We start from the raw sequence: 13,196 nt of genomic DNA on the forward strand, positions 1-13,196 counted from the left end.
ATCAGAAATTAGCAGGCTTTATAACAGAGAAAACAAGTTATTTACGTATTGACTGGTTGTGGTTTTTCAGGCCCACCACAGCAGTACTCAGGCCAGGAAGACTATTATGGGGACCAATACAGTCATGGTGGACAAGGTCCTCCAGAAGGCATGAACCAGCAATATTACCCTGATGGTAATCTCTCATAAATGTTAATTTTCCCATTTTCTATACCTGCCCAATACTAATGTAGTCATATGCCCAAAATTAGGGGAAGAGGCAAAAATAGTAATTGGATATCATACCTCACATTTACAAAACCTTCCAAATTCAGAATTATTACTACAGTTTAAGTTACTATGACTAGTTAAATTTACAACTTAAAGCATATAATTTGTATTACTCCCATTTGAAATTCTTAACGACAGTTTTAGTATTTCAAAGGAATGGAAATAATTGGTTTCTCTCAAAGAATGGAGAGTTCCTTAGCTTATCTAATATAATTGAGATTAATTTAAGCAGTCATATCTTTATTATCAATAAGAGAGGGGGCGATATCCTTTTATTAAAATTTTGACTGAACTGAAAAAATTTACTAAAAAGATGTGGTTTTTTTCTGTAAATACCCTACTTTTTAAACTTAGTGCTTAGTTTTCGTATAAGTCGCACAAATGTGTTATTGTTGACATGGTATGGGCCTTCACTTTAACATTTATATAGGAGTAAAGTGGTCCCTGCCCTGAGGATATTGGAAATGTGAATCCTCTTTAGATGTCCCCTCAGTGCTTTCAAGACAAGACTGAAACTTCGAATTTCATAAATCTGTCCTCCTACCTCTCAGAATATGGAGTGCTGAAGACTATTGGATTGTGTTATAAGTTAGAAGAGTTGAAATTAACTTGTTTTCAGGCTGAGCAGAGACTGAGAGAACAAAGATGCTGACTCCTGACTACTGGGATAACCATGTGTGCAACTTAATAGTATCTCATGAAGTTCAACAAATGTGGTAGATGTTAATGTTTAAAAAATGTATACAAAGCAAAGCTGTGTAATTGCCAAAGCAACTGCTCATAGTAAATGAAGGGATGCAAGTCAGTTGTTTGAATTTAATTTCCATCAAATTGGTTATAAGATACATCAAGCCATATCTGTATAAGCTTACCTGTGTTAATTTCTGGAGATGTATGTGCAGAGTTATTTTACAAGTTGCATTAACTGGTAATTATTCAGCTTTCGTTTTGGAACCTTTATGTATACACATGAACGCTAAATTGTTACAGGCAGTTTCCTCTAGTAAGAGCAGTTTGATGTTACCATCAACTGCTCTGTGGCAGCACAGATAACTTCTAAGATCTATTCCTTCTAAAGAGTGATCTTTATCATTACCTCATTATTACTCTTACGTAGAACACGAGCGTATTTTAAGACTTGTTTTAAGGGTTATGTATGCACGTAAGATTCAGTCAGTGATGTATTGTACAGTCGCAGACCTGGTAACAAAACCACTGTATTTTAGAGCTGTTTCTTCCTTTCCTTACTTGTATATAAAAATTATATTCCAAATTTATATTATTTAATTCTGAACGTAAACAAAATTTTGGCATGTATTCTTGACCAGGTTAGCAATAAGATATATTTTGATCATCTTCAAGACAAAATATATGTGTGCTAAAACCAACAACAGGTGGGGTGCTTACTGCATATATTGGTTCCTTAATCAGAGATGCCTCTAGTCTCTGAATAGAAAGGTTTGTTTATAATGAATCTACTCAAGACTGGAATGTAAGAGGAAAAGTTTTCTTAAGAACTTAAATAGGAATTCTGTTTGTAGGGAAAACCTTGAGAGTGTTATATTTCTGTCATTTATAAACAGAATTTAATGTAGATGATGGTTCATAACTTCATTGAGCTTTATTTGTTATATTTCACACTGCTTTTAGCATATGCTTTTGAATTGGAGATCAGCAGAACAGGTGTTAGACAAATTATGATAATTGCTTTCTTTGTTCATTCTAATTTAATTCAGGTTATTTACATGTGAAAGGCCTAAATGCTTTCATTTTTTTTTTGAGTGAAAGATGAAGTACTTCCCCCCCCACTCCCCCAACAAGGATTATCGGAAGGTTAAGACCATCCCTTGCTGTGATGTTTCTAGAACTACTGCATTAAGCCTTTTTTTTCCCCTGTCACATGTTAATTCAGTATGAAGGGAAATCATATTAATAAGTCTTTGGCTAATACAATTGAAAATTCTTTTTCATGTATATCCAGTTGAAATTTTTTTTTCATTTTTCTGAGAAATTAAATATTTTTAGGGTTTTCACTCAGAGGCCATTAACGTTTCTTCCTGTCTCTTGTCGAATTGATGTAGGTCATAATGATTACGGTTATCAGCAACCGTCGTATCCTGAACAAGGCTACGATAGGCCTTATGAGGATTCCTCACAACATTACTACGAAGGAGGTATCTATATACCTTCACACACATACGCACAGACATTCCCTTTCCTCCCCCACCCTCAACGGGAACAGAAATTCTCACACAACACAACTTATACCCATGCAAAGCTCTTGTAGATTACTAGTTGCTGGCTGTCTTGGAAATGGCAGGGAACTTGAAGCCTTCAGAATAATTTCTTGCAAACACCTAAAATATATAACCACAATTTGCCATTCTAACAACAGTAAAATGACTAAAACACTCTAGAGAATTTTTTTTTTTTTTACCTCAGTGGAAATTTTTATTTTAACACAAATTTGTTGGTTCAGTTGTATATCTTTTTGTGTGTGTATATATTTTGTATAATTATAGTGCTGTTAGGAAACAGCTTGCTGATCTTGTGTAGCTAGTCTGTGCTCCTGTAGCTGTCCTTAATTTTGTCTTCTTTTTTTTTTTTTTCAATTTTATTTAGCATAGTCATGATCTTATGACTGTGGTGTTCCAGTAAATGTAATGCTCGTTTGGCAGAGATGCTGAAAATGCTGCAGTTCAACTCTGCAAAATTGGCTTTAACTGCAGTTTGTTTGGCCGAGTTCCTTCTGTTTGGTTTGAGTTTTCTTTGTTTTGTTCAGTTTTTGAAATCAATATTGCATTTTCATTTTGTTCTTGTGTTGTTGGCTGTGCATCTTAGAAGGATAAAAATAATAAAAGAGGTATCTTTATGAGTTTTTGCTTTCTTACAATGATCTTACAGGGAACTCGCAATATGGTCAGCAGCAAGATGCGTATCAAGGACCACCCCAACAGCAGGGTTATCCACCACAACAGCAGCAATATCCCGGCCAACAAGGCTATCCAGGACAACAGCAGGGTTATGGTAAGAACCTGAGGACACAGACAGCTGTCACAGAAAGGACTAAGGGAGACCCTTGAGTGTTACTCCGTCCCTGTTTGACTGTGTCCAGAGGCCAGGCTTGCACAGAACACCTCCGTGCCTGCAATTTCACTGGGCTGAGACAACAAAGTGTAGAAGGCAGCGTCTTTTAGGAGTTAGATCTGTTGGCAGCGTAGGAGAGAGTGGTAGCACAGAAAACCAACGGTGACTAAACAGCATAATGAGTAATGGGTATCTGTGATTTAGAAGGACCCAGAAAGATTCTGCTCTTTTCTGTTTTCTGTAGGTGAACAAACTCACAAAGATGACAAAGAACCTCTTTCATCTGTGGATTTGCCAATTAAAACAGTCTTTTAAAAACTGGTTTAACACTTCATTCAACATATATTAATCATTCTTTTCAAATTCTTGTACTGATCAGTGGAGAAATGACTGTAAGCACTGACAGTGCAGCTTTAAAGAAACTCTGCCTTATAAATTCTCACTAGTAATCCAAACCTTCTGATACATGGCAGGAATGAGAAATCCTCTGCCACAAGTCTCTAGATTCAAGGAAAACCTCCCAAAAAGGACACTTAAAGCAGCAGAATGTAATTTTTGTGCATTAATTCTAAAAATCTTCATGTCAGAAGGGCATACTGAAGCTACTGCTCTTTCAAGTTCTACTTGCTTGCATACTGTAAAGTCATATATATTTATGACGGAAGAAGGAATCTCTGAAATTCCATAAATTCCATGTATTTTAGCTTTCAGCTCTTTTGCAGGCTTGAATGCTAAAGCTCTCAGCATTGTGTATATGTGAGGAAATACGCAGATAATTTGTTTGCCATGTAGATAAATGTCAGATTCACATGAAATCCAGTTATGTTGAGACAGAGTTAAGTTTTAAGAGCAAGCATCCACTGAGATTTAGCAAGTACTCTTCTGGAGGCTGCGGATGAATTGATAGATCTAAAGTAATACTTGTACCTGCATTCTACTGAACATAATATAGGAACAGCAGACCTAAGACCAGAGTGGAGGTCTGTGTAGATCACTGCTCTGAACTTTGTAAGTAAAAAAATAAAATCTGATCTATTCTGAAAGTTTAGGTTAAGAAACACTAGAAGAAAAGGGATTAGGAGATCTTTTGGAGCCCAACATAATTCGTAAAACAGAATAACATTTTTCAGTTTCTCATTTTTAGCAGAAATTGTTGCTGAAGTTCCATTTTTTCCTTTGAAATCTGTCAATGAATATTTAGAATTCAGCTATCAAGAACTACATGAATAAATAAACCCATGTTCATTTGTCAGATGAACACAGCACTTTTAGGATGTCGTATTCTTGCTCAATTTAATATTTAATTGCTTTCTAATTTTCAAAAATAAATCAATATCTCAGTCATTATTATCAATCTTTAAGGTTTTGTTTCATAGTGGAAAGCTGAAACTGCATAGTTCAAGGGGATTTGAGGCCTGAGGAGAATGGTAATAGCTTATGGAGCTTTTCTTCTCCAGGTCTTTTCATTGTCTTACAGATCCAGAATTACTGAAGCAGTTACCAGCTGAGGTCATCCTAATGTCCAATGCCTGTAGCTAAAACTATCCTTCTCTAGCACTGAATCACAGTTACTAAAGCACATCTGTTTCTCCTGAAGGGAGGGGGAAAAGTATTGGTTTGTTTAAAAGAAAGCGCTTCTGAAGAGCTGCAAATCTTCAGCTCTGAAAAACAGAGACCCACTTTTTGAGGGGTAGTGTTGAAAAAGCTAGCAGATCCATTGCAAAAGATTCATAGGGAGTGCCACTGAAATACAGAATACACCATCTCTTCCAGTGCTTGGAGGGGATGGGGATAATTCTGTTTGGAACATGGCCTGATGGTGGTAACATGCAGCTTCCAGTGGTAAACAGGCCAACTCCCTGTGAATAGTAACAGAAAGTTATACTTGGAAAAGAACTAACTCTTTTACAGACAAAAAAGACTGGAATCCAAGTTTTGGGTTTTTTCCTAGCCTTTTTCTGGAAAGTTAACATTACCAAAGGAGTATGGAGTAAAGAGTGCTTTTTTCCATCTCACAATAGCTTTTACTGCTTGTCACATCTCACATTTTATACATATATAACTTGCTTGCCTGACACCCCATCCATGATTGCCTGCCGTGGTGTGAGACTTCACTTTCTGGCAGCTTAGTACTGCTGGTCTCTTCAAAAAGTCCAAATGTTAAACATTGGTGATTATCTGACTGTTCTTGGCATTAGAAAATTCTGGAACTGAAGCAGCGTACATCAGGAGACTGCCTTCCTAAATCCTGGAAAGGGCTCATGTTTATAATTTCTTGCCGTGTTCTTCTCTGTTTTGTGACCTTGTACCATGGAACTACATGCATTGATATTAAGTAATGAATATATAAATAAAAGTAAATGCCTCTGTGGTTGGAGCACAGGCCCTGGCAGCAAAGATGCTTTCCAGGGAGAGGGAGGTGGGTCACTCAAAAGACCTAACTGCAGAGTAGTGGTATTTCTTAGTCCTGGTTAGTTGTAAAATTCAGAGTTTTTCCTGTTCTCTTCTTTTGAACACCTTAACCACTCTTTTTTTTTTTTTTTTTTTTTCATTTAATGATCCCCAGGCCCTTCCCAGAGTGGTCCAGGGCCTCAATATCCCAATTATCCACAAGGGCAAGGACAGCAGTATGGGGGATACAGACCTACGCAGCCTGGGCCACCACAACCACCACAGCAGAGGCCTTATGGATATGACCAGGTATTCTTTCATTTGATGAGAAAGTTGTGATTCTTACACATTCATTTGACAACATTAGACTCTGGACATTTAAACTAATGAATTTTAGGACATGGTCTTCCAGGTATGTGCGTACAGCTCTCATGGAGTTTAATTCTTGGCGAGTTACCAAGAACCATTTGTATGGAGTTGTGATTAGTCATTCTCTCCTGATTTTGCTAAGTTTTAATGCAATTTGGCAAAGTGGGACCTTCCCAGCAGTATTTTTGGACATTAAAAATTAAGGTGATGTGTTTCATAGCCTTATGGTGAATGACTAATTTGAAATATGAGGTTTCTAAATCTCATGGTAGATCATTTTTCATTACTTCTTTGCAATAGAAATGGTTGAATTTAGTTTCCACAAACACAAATCCTAATCATAATCTTCCTCTTCAGTTGCAAAATCACCTCAGGCATGCAGCTGAGGTCCTTCAGCTGCAGAGCTTATGGGGAGACATGAAACATGTTTTGCACAGATTTTCTCTGAGCAGTGTAAGGGGACATTGAACATGGGAAAGAAGTGACCTGAAAATCAACTGCTTCATTCTTATCACTGCTAAGACAAGATTAAAACAAACAATTACCACCAAAACTTTAGGCTGGAATTGCAGTGAAGGGCTCATGTGAAAAATTAGAATTGCCTTAGAATTAAAGGCTGAAACGGCTTTTGTTCCTGCAGAAGGTACTAACTTGTAAAAATCCAGACTTTTCACTATGAATCATTCAGAAGCATCATTAAAATGTACACTATTACTTTCCTTGGTATAAATAACTTAAAAGATTAACTAAATGATAAAGTTGAGGTTCTAATGTTTAAATAAAATCCTGCTATGCCAGTGGAAGATCAGTTGAACTTTTCAAGAAAAACTTCTCTGAGGAAGTGAGAATTGCCCACGGTTTTAAAGAGCATTTGGCTTTCTTTATTCAGAAATTAGAAAAGACAAGGAAGAAGGAACAAACTCTCAGTGTGGTAGTTTAGAGATGCAGTTACTTTTAATTATTTAACAGATAAAATGTTTATACACTGAACCAGTAGCTTCCTCTGAAAACAATGAGCTACAGGAGAATTCTTTGCCTGTGGCCAGTACAGGGTCAAGGAAACTTAATCACAATTTGCCGAGTTTTTTCCAGCTTTCCTTGCAGTAGACGTGGATAACCCTTTCTATTGATAGGCTGTGCCCCTCCAGTTTGTGCAGTCTCAAGTTCCACTGGGAAACTCAATTACAGAAGACCTCTCTTTCGTATTGGCCATTCCCATAGGATTTGTGCTGCTTAAATTCTCATCTGGCAGCTGTTGTGAAACTCTTCTTCGTGACTGATTGTTATATTATAATGGAACATAACTGACATTGCAACATGAAACTAAGATGTAAAATACTGCCTTGTTGTGGTAATACTTTACATGGAATGGTGGCAGGATCAGTTTGGAGCATGTTCACTTCTTAGCACAGTACTTCTTTCTGCAAGCCTTGAACCCTGTGGTGAAGGATCATGGTAAGCTTAGAGTATTGATGCTTTCACCTCTGCCCACTTCTGCAGTACATGACATAATGTCAAAAGAAATAGAGAATATCAATAAGGGTGGTAATTCTGTGTATCAGATCTATGGAATAATTGCCTCCCGTAGGATATGTGGACTAGTTCTTCATGTTCACCAGGATGTGCCTTGGTTTTGAAATACATGTACCATTATTCTGTAATGCGTGATAGATTAATAATTTTAGGTACCTTTGTGTCATGGTTAGTTTCCTAAATTACTTTGAATTTAGGTGACCTTGACTTTCTGAAATAATTTTCGAAGTTTAGGTGGGAAGTAATCCCCATCTTTTGATTTTTGATGATGTTCTGCTAATTTCACAACAGCCTGTTGAATGTAAAAGTATACTCTTTTTGGTCAAATTAGGTTCCTGGCCTTAACTTCACGTCTTCGGTCTTACTTCTACATTAAAGCACAAAGTATTTTTAGTGAGATGAAACTACACTAGTTACTCATATCAGTATATAATTTACTTTTATTTGTTTCACCTTTTAATATCACCGTTGATTTGGATGGTCTTCCAATTACAGCTTTAAATGCAGGAAAATACGCCTTGTGGTCTAATTATGTATTTTGAATTTCTTTTAGGGTCAATATGGAAATTATCAACAGTGAAAAAGTACTCACATTCCAGTAGGCAAACTCTGTTAGCAGCCATATTGTCTCCTCAGCACTGTGGACATCTTCCCGAGATGAGAACCTCCCATTCCATCTAGATTTTGGAAAAATCTTGTGGCTGTTTTATGGTATACAGTCTTTATGGGTTAATTGTTAAAGACTGTAGAGTCTCAGAAACTAGTTTCACATCTCTACTCTAGATGGCAATATTGGACAGAAAATCTGTGATATAACTATTTGCAGTGAGTTGAGAACTGTATGTCAGATATACTGTTACAGACTGAGAGGTGCGAACAGCTTTGTATGTTTATGAAGGTTATGGGAATTTAATATTTTTTCCACAGATTTTTTTTTGTAGGGGGAAAGGGGAAATGCACACTTTTTACAGCAGCAATATTTTGTATATTATGTTTTTCATGTGGTGAATATGCAAGACAGTACACTACTCGCTGGGCAGAATAACAAATCTACTGTTAAAAATGGGTAGGGGCATGGTAAATGCTTGATTGTATTAGTCTCAAAATTGTGTACAATAAAGATAATAGTGAAAAGATGGAGAGCATTCTATGTCACTGATGGGTTCATGTATAAAGATTGAGAATCCCAGTTATCTAAATGGGAACATAGTTAAGGGCAGTGTAATATAGTCTTGTGCAAAGATGAATTTTTTAAGCTTTCCGATTTTTCTGAGTGAAGCGGTTTTGTAAAAATTGTTTCTAACATAGTTTGACAGTTTTCTGCAACATTTTTTGGGTAACAAGATAAACGTTTGGGTTTTATTTCTCAAGGGTTTTGTCAGAGCTTTGCATAAGCAAGCTGTAATCCTTCTTAATAATTGCAATAACAAAGAAAATGACAAGTGTTATTTTTACTTGGCTTGAATATGCAAAGAACTTGAAAAAGAATATGGAGAACAGGACTGTATTGTATAAGTGTATTTTAACCTTTAGTTGAGTAATTTGTATGTATCAAAATAGCCTAGAGGTCTTTGTAAAACCTATCTAAACTTTTAGGAATGGTATTCCCCAATTTTAGTGTTCCCACTGACACACTCCAAACCATGCGTCGCTCACTTGCTCGCGGCTCTCCCTCCCCTTCCCTCGTGGCCGGCGGGAGAGGAGAATCAGAGGCACAAAAGGTAAAGATGACGGCTTGAGAGAACAATTTACTGGAAACAGCAATGAAATAAGAAAATGAAAGTAACGGCAACAATACCAGTGCCAGAGGGTGCAAGAAAGAGCTGAAGGCTTCACGCGCAGTTGATTGCTCACCATGCAGAGCCCGGTTCTACCCCACGCCACACGGCCTGGAAGGGTCCCCAGAAATGAGGTGTCCCCTCATGGCTGCTGCAAAAATTAACCCCATCCTGGCCGGAACCAGGACCACTTTCCTAACTGGGAGTTAATAACTTTAGAAAAAGGGCATTTTTGTTTGTGCCCGTTTTTCTTATTGGTTAACATGAGACCAAGGGGATGTTTTCTAACATCAAGCATAAAAACTGTTGTTGAGGCAAATGCCAAATTTTGTTTTGAACTGCATTCATGCATATGGGGTTGCATATGAGAGAGAGGCAGCACCTTGATCAATAATAATAGTAAACAAAAAAATTGGTTTTGAAATTGCCCTACAACTGTGTATCAGATAAATAAATGGATATGCTGTTCTGCAGAAATATATGCGTTCAAGATTCCTTGGCAACTTTTATAAATGATAAAATTAACCCAGGAGTAAAATAATATTTTGTTGTTTTCAGTTCGCGATCAATGTTCAGAGGGAAAAAAACCCCTGATGTTCATAATGTGACATTATATATGGAAGACAAGATTTCCAATTTGTGCATCCTTTTAAAACGGAAAACAGTTTTCTTAAAGTCAATAGAAAATACACATAAAGGTTTGAACAGATATGGCATGAGGAACATTATTATGAATTAAAAGCTTGTAGGTTCTGTGCCAATATTCCACCACTGTGTACTTCATTGCTATTTAAAACTGTACTCCATCAATTCTAACGGAAGAATAAATTATTTGTGATTTTAATTTTCTCATTTGTTTCTTTAAATTAGATCCCTATCACTCTGATGTCTCATCTGGAGACTCTGCTGTGGGTTTTGATTTTAAAGACATTTGGCCAGAATAACCAAAGCTTATTTGCAGTCTAAGACTTTATCAAAATTCTCTTGCCATAGCCAAGTTAATTAGAATTAACTGTTCAGTAATCAGCGTGTTGTGTAGGTTGTTTGTTAAGAAATTCTTCCTCAGAAAATGAAGGTCCATGAGGCTATAATCAAGATGACTGAATTAGATAAATGAGTTGACGAGGCAAAAATGTGTTGAACCCAACCTGGTGAAGATATGTTATCTCATTTGAAATAGGCTCAACTGACATTAAGAAATAATTTGTCTTGCCAACCCATCTTCTGTTGTCTTACTCTCCTTTTTAATGGAAACTAAAATTGCAGTTTTAATAAGCAGAATTTCCTCCAGGGTTTCCCTCCTAGAGACTACTGCATTTGCAAGGTTTAATTGTTTTATAACAGTCCTGTTTCGTAAAACTTTTTAATTGGTGGTGACAAAAATTACCTTATTCCTCTGATACTATGCCAAAAGAACAACTTGAGAGGAGATAGCTCCATGCAGAAGTACTTCTACTAAAACTATATATTAAAAGGAACATGTGTTTCCTAAACAAAAGAAGCAGCAAGAGTGCACAACAGGACCAGGAGGAAATGGCAAGATACGAGGTTCATTTTAGTAAGTCTTCCTTATTAAAATCCAGTTACCGGGAAACTAGTAAAAAAGCTGTTGCAACTGGCATTTTTCATTGAAATATAGAAAATAAGAGAGGGACTGACACAGCAAATCAAATACATGAGCAGAAATGATAAAAATGTTAGGAGTAAAGAGGAGGGGTTAATGAATTCAGTGACTTTTAGTTATCATAGGGTTATGATTTTTGCCGTTGTATTTTTCTCTATTCAGGCTGTTTTATTTCTTTTTTTGCTCCGTGAATGACTCGCAGAAGGGAGAAGCTGGCTCCCTGTTTCAGTTGAAATTGACTTCACAATGTTGGCCATAAGGAAGCAAATGTGCTGCTTTATAGACAGGGTAAATGTATAATTTTGCAAAAGACACACATTTTCATACCTGAATTACTCTAAAATGTGTAAAATAATTGATTTTTTTTTGAGAAAATGCACCTGATTAGAGAAGGGCAAGGACTTCAGTGCAAAAATATTGTTGTATTTCTACAGTTTTCACCACAGAGGATGCTGAAAGACTACAATGAAAGACTACAATGTGATAAAAAATAAATCAGATTTTAGATTCAGAAAAAGAATGCCTAAATTTACAAAATTAAGAGAAACTGTTACTTCAGCAAGTCTAGGTGGATTTCTGCCAGAAGCGCTGAAGTTCAAAAAGAAAGTAGCAGGCTTTCCCTACATGAACAACAATTGCTGTATGATAAAACAGAAGTGTAAGAGTGAAATCCTGTAAAATGAAGACAAACCTGACAGGAACAGATACTTGGATAAAGTAGTACGTTAAAAAAAAAAAAAAAAAGCTAAATTATATGTTCCTTTAAAAAAAGCAATGAAGACTGACCCTCAGTCTGGTAGAATTGTAGTAACAACTCATAGCACAGTCTATGGAATTGATCTTTATATTCACAAAGCCTGAAGTTCTCTCTCTGAGAAGTTGCTATCATAAAAGTAAAAGCATGGAGTAAGGCTGACTGTGAAGCACCAGGAATGGGATAAGACGGCAAAGGGAGAAAAGGCATAAATGCTAAATATCACAAGTGACGGAGATTGGTAGTAAGTTATGCTGGAGCTCTCTAGGGATCACTGATTAACTGGTAAAAATAAGCTGGAGAAAAGCATATGTATTTCAATAGCAACATGAGGTGGAAGTGGTGCTACTTAGATTATGCAGGATTTAAAACTAGAAATGCAATGGAACATAGATAGCAGAACTTCAGAAATTAGGGATGTTTACAAATAGAGTAATCAGTGAGATAATTCCTTTTTACTCATGCCCAGCTATGCAGTTGTCAGGTGTAGTCCAGCAGCTAACACAGTAAAAGTTCTTTTTAGTGGGTGTAAGGAGGCACAGTGCTACCAAAATTCTCAAAAAACTCTGATCTGGAATGCTTAATGAAATGCCATAACACTGATAAGAATTTTTTTCAGTTCAGTATCAGTGTGTTCAACCTTGTCTTTCCTACATTAAACAGATAGCTCAGGTAAAAGGTAAGTGGGTAACAAATGGCCAAGGACAAATACAGCATGTTTGGGATGATTTCAAATGTCAGTATATGTAAACCAGCAGTAAATAACAGTGTATTTTTTGTAAGGATACAGACAACATGATCAAAATTAAAAGCAACACCTTTGAAATTGATAAAATGCTTCTTGTGGCATGAAGAACGGCAGACTCAATCCCATGGTTTTAGTAGGTTTAAGTTTAGTACGTTTAAGTTTAGTAGGTCCAAGTTTAGTAGGTCCCATGGTTTAAATTCATTTAAAAAATGAATTGGGTAGATGTACAAAAATGTAAAATTGGTTAGGTTGGAAAAGACCTTTAAGACTAGTGAGTGCAACCATTAGGCCAGCACGGCCAAGTCTACCAGTAGCCCATGTCCCCAAGTGCCACGTCTGTTAAATACCTCTGAGAATGCCAACTCCACCACTTCACTGGGCAGCCAGTTCCAACACCTGATAACCCTTTTGGAAGAGAAACTTTTTCCAAATATCCGATCTAAACCTCCCCATGTGCAATTTGCTAAGTTAGTGAGGGGAGAATAAAACTCCTGTCCTATCACCTGTTACTTGTGAGAAAAGCCTGACCCTCACTTTGCTGCAACCTCATTTCATGTGAAAAATCAAATAAAGGCACAGGAAAAGCTAAATTTGAAAGAATGTTACAACCTCATGTTTCACAGCTTTGCAATAAACAGCATT

At 36.7% G+C, this 13,196-nt stretch overlaps 1 protein-coding gene across 3 annotated transcripts in view; it reads left to right on the top strand.

Annotated features, from left to right (window-relative positions):
- SS18 (SS18 subunit of BAF chromatin remodeling complex) overlaps nt 1-10,272 on the top strand; it is a 43,765-nt gene extending 33,493 nt beyond the window's left edge. Inside the window, exons 7-11 of one of the 3 annotated variants that reach the window (XM_063395165.1) lie at nt 71-175; nt 2,352-2,444; nt 3,175-3,297; nt 5,924-6,057; nt 8,204-10,272. In XM_063395165.1, coding sequence (XP_063251235.1) covers nt 71-175; nt 2,352-2,444; nt 3,175-3,297; nt 5,924-6,057; nt 8,204-8,230 — 482 coding nt within the window. In that variant the 3' untranslated portion in view covers nt 8,231-10,272. The remainder of the gene's footprint in view (nt 1-70; nt 176-2,351; nt 2,445-3,174; nt 3,298-5,923; nt 6,058-8,203) is intronic. The other 2 variants (XM_063395175.1, XM_063395181.1) reach the window with 2 other exon arrangements.
- Nucleotides 10,273-13,196: the final 2,924 nt, after the last annotated feature.

The sequence above is a fragment of the Prinia subflava genome, chromosome 1 (genome assembly GCF_021018805.1).
Source record: "Prinia subflava isolate CZ2003 ecotype Zambia chromosome 1, Cam_Psub_1.2, whole genome shotgun sequence".
Lineage (NCBI taxonomy): Eukaryota > Metazoa > Chordata > Aves > Passeriformes > Cisticolidae > Prinia > Prinia subflava.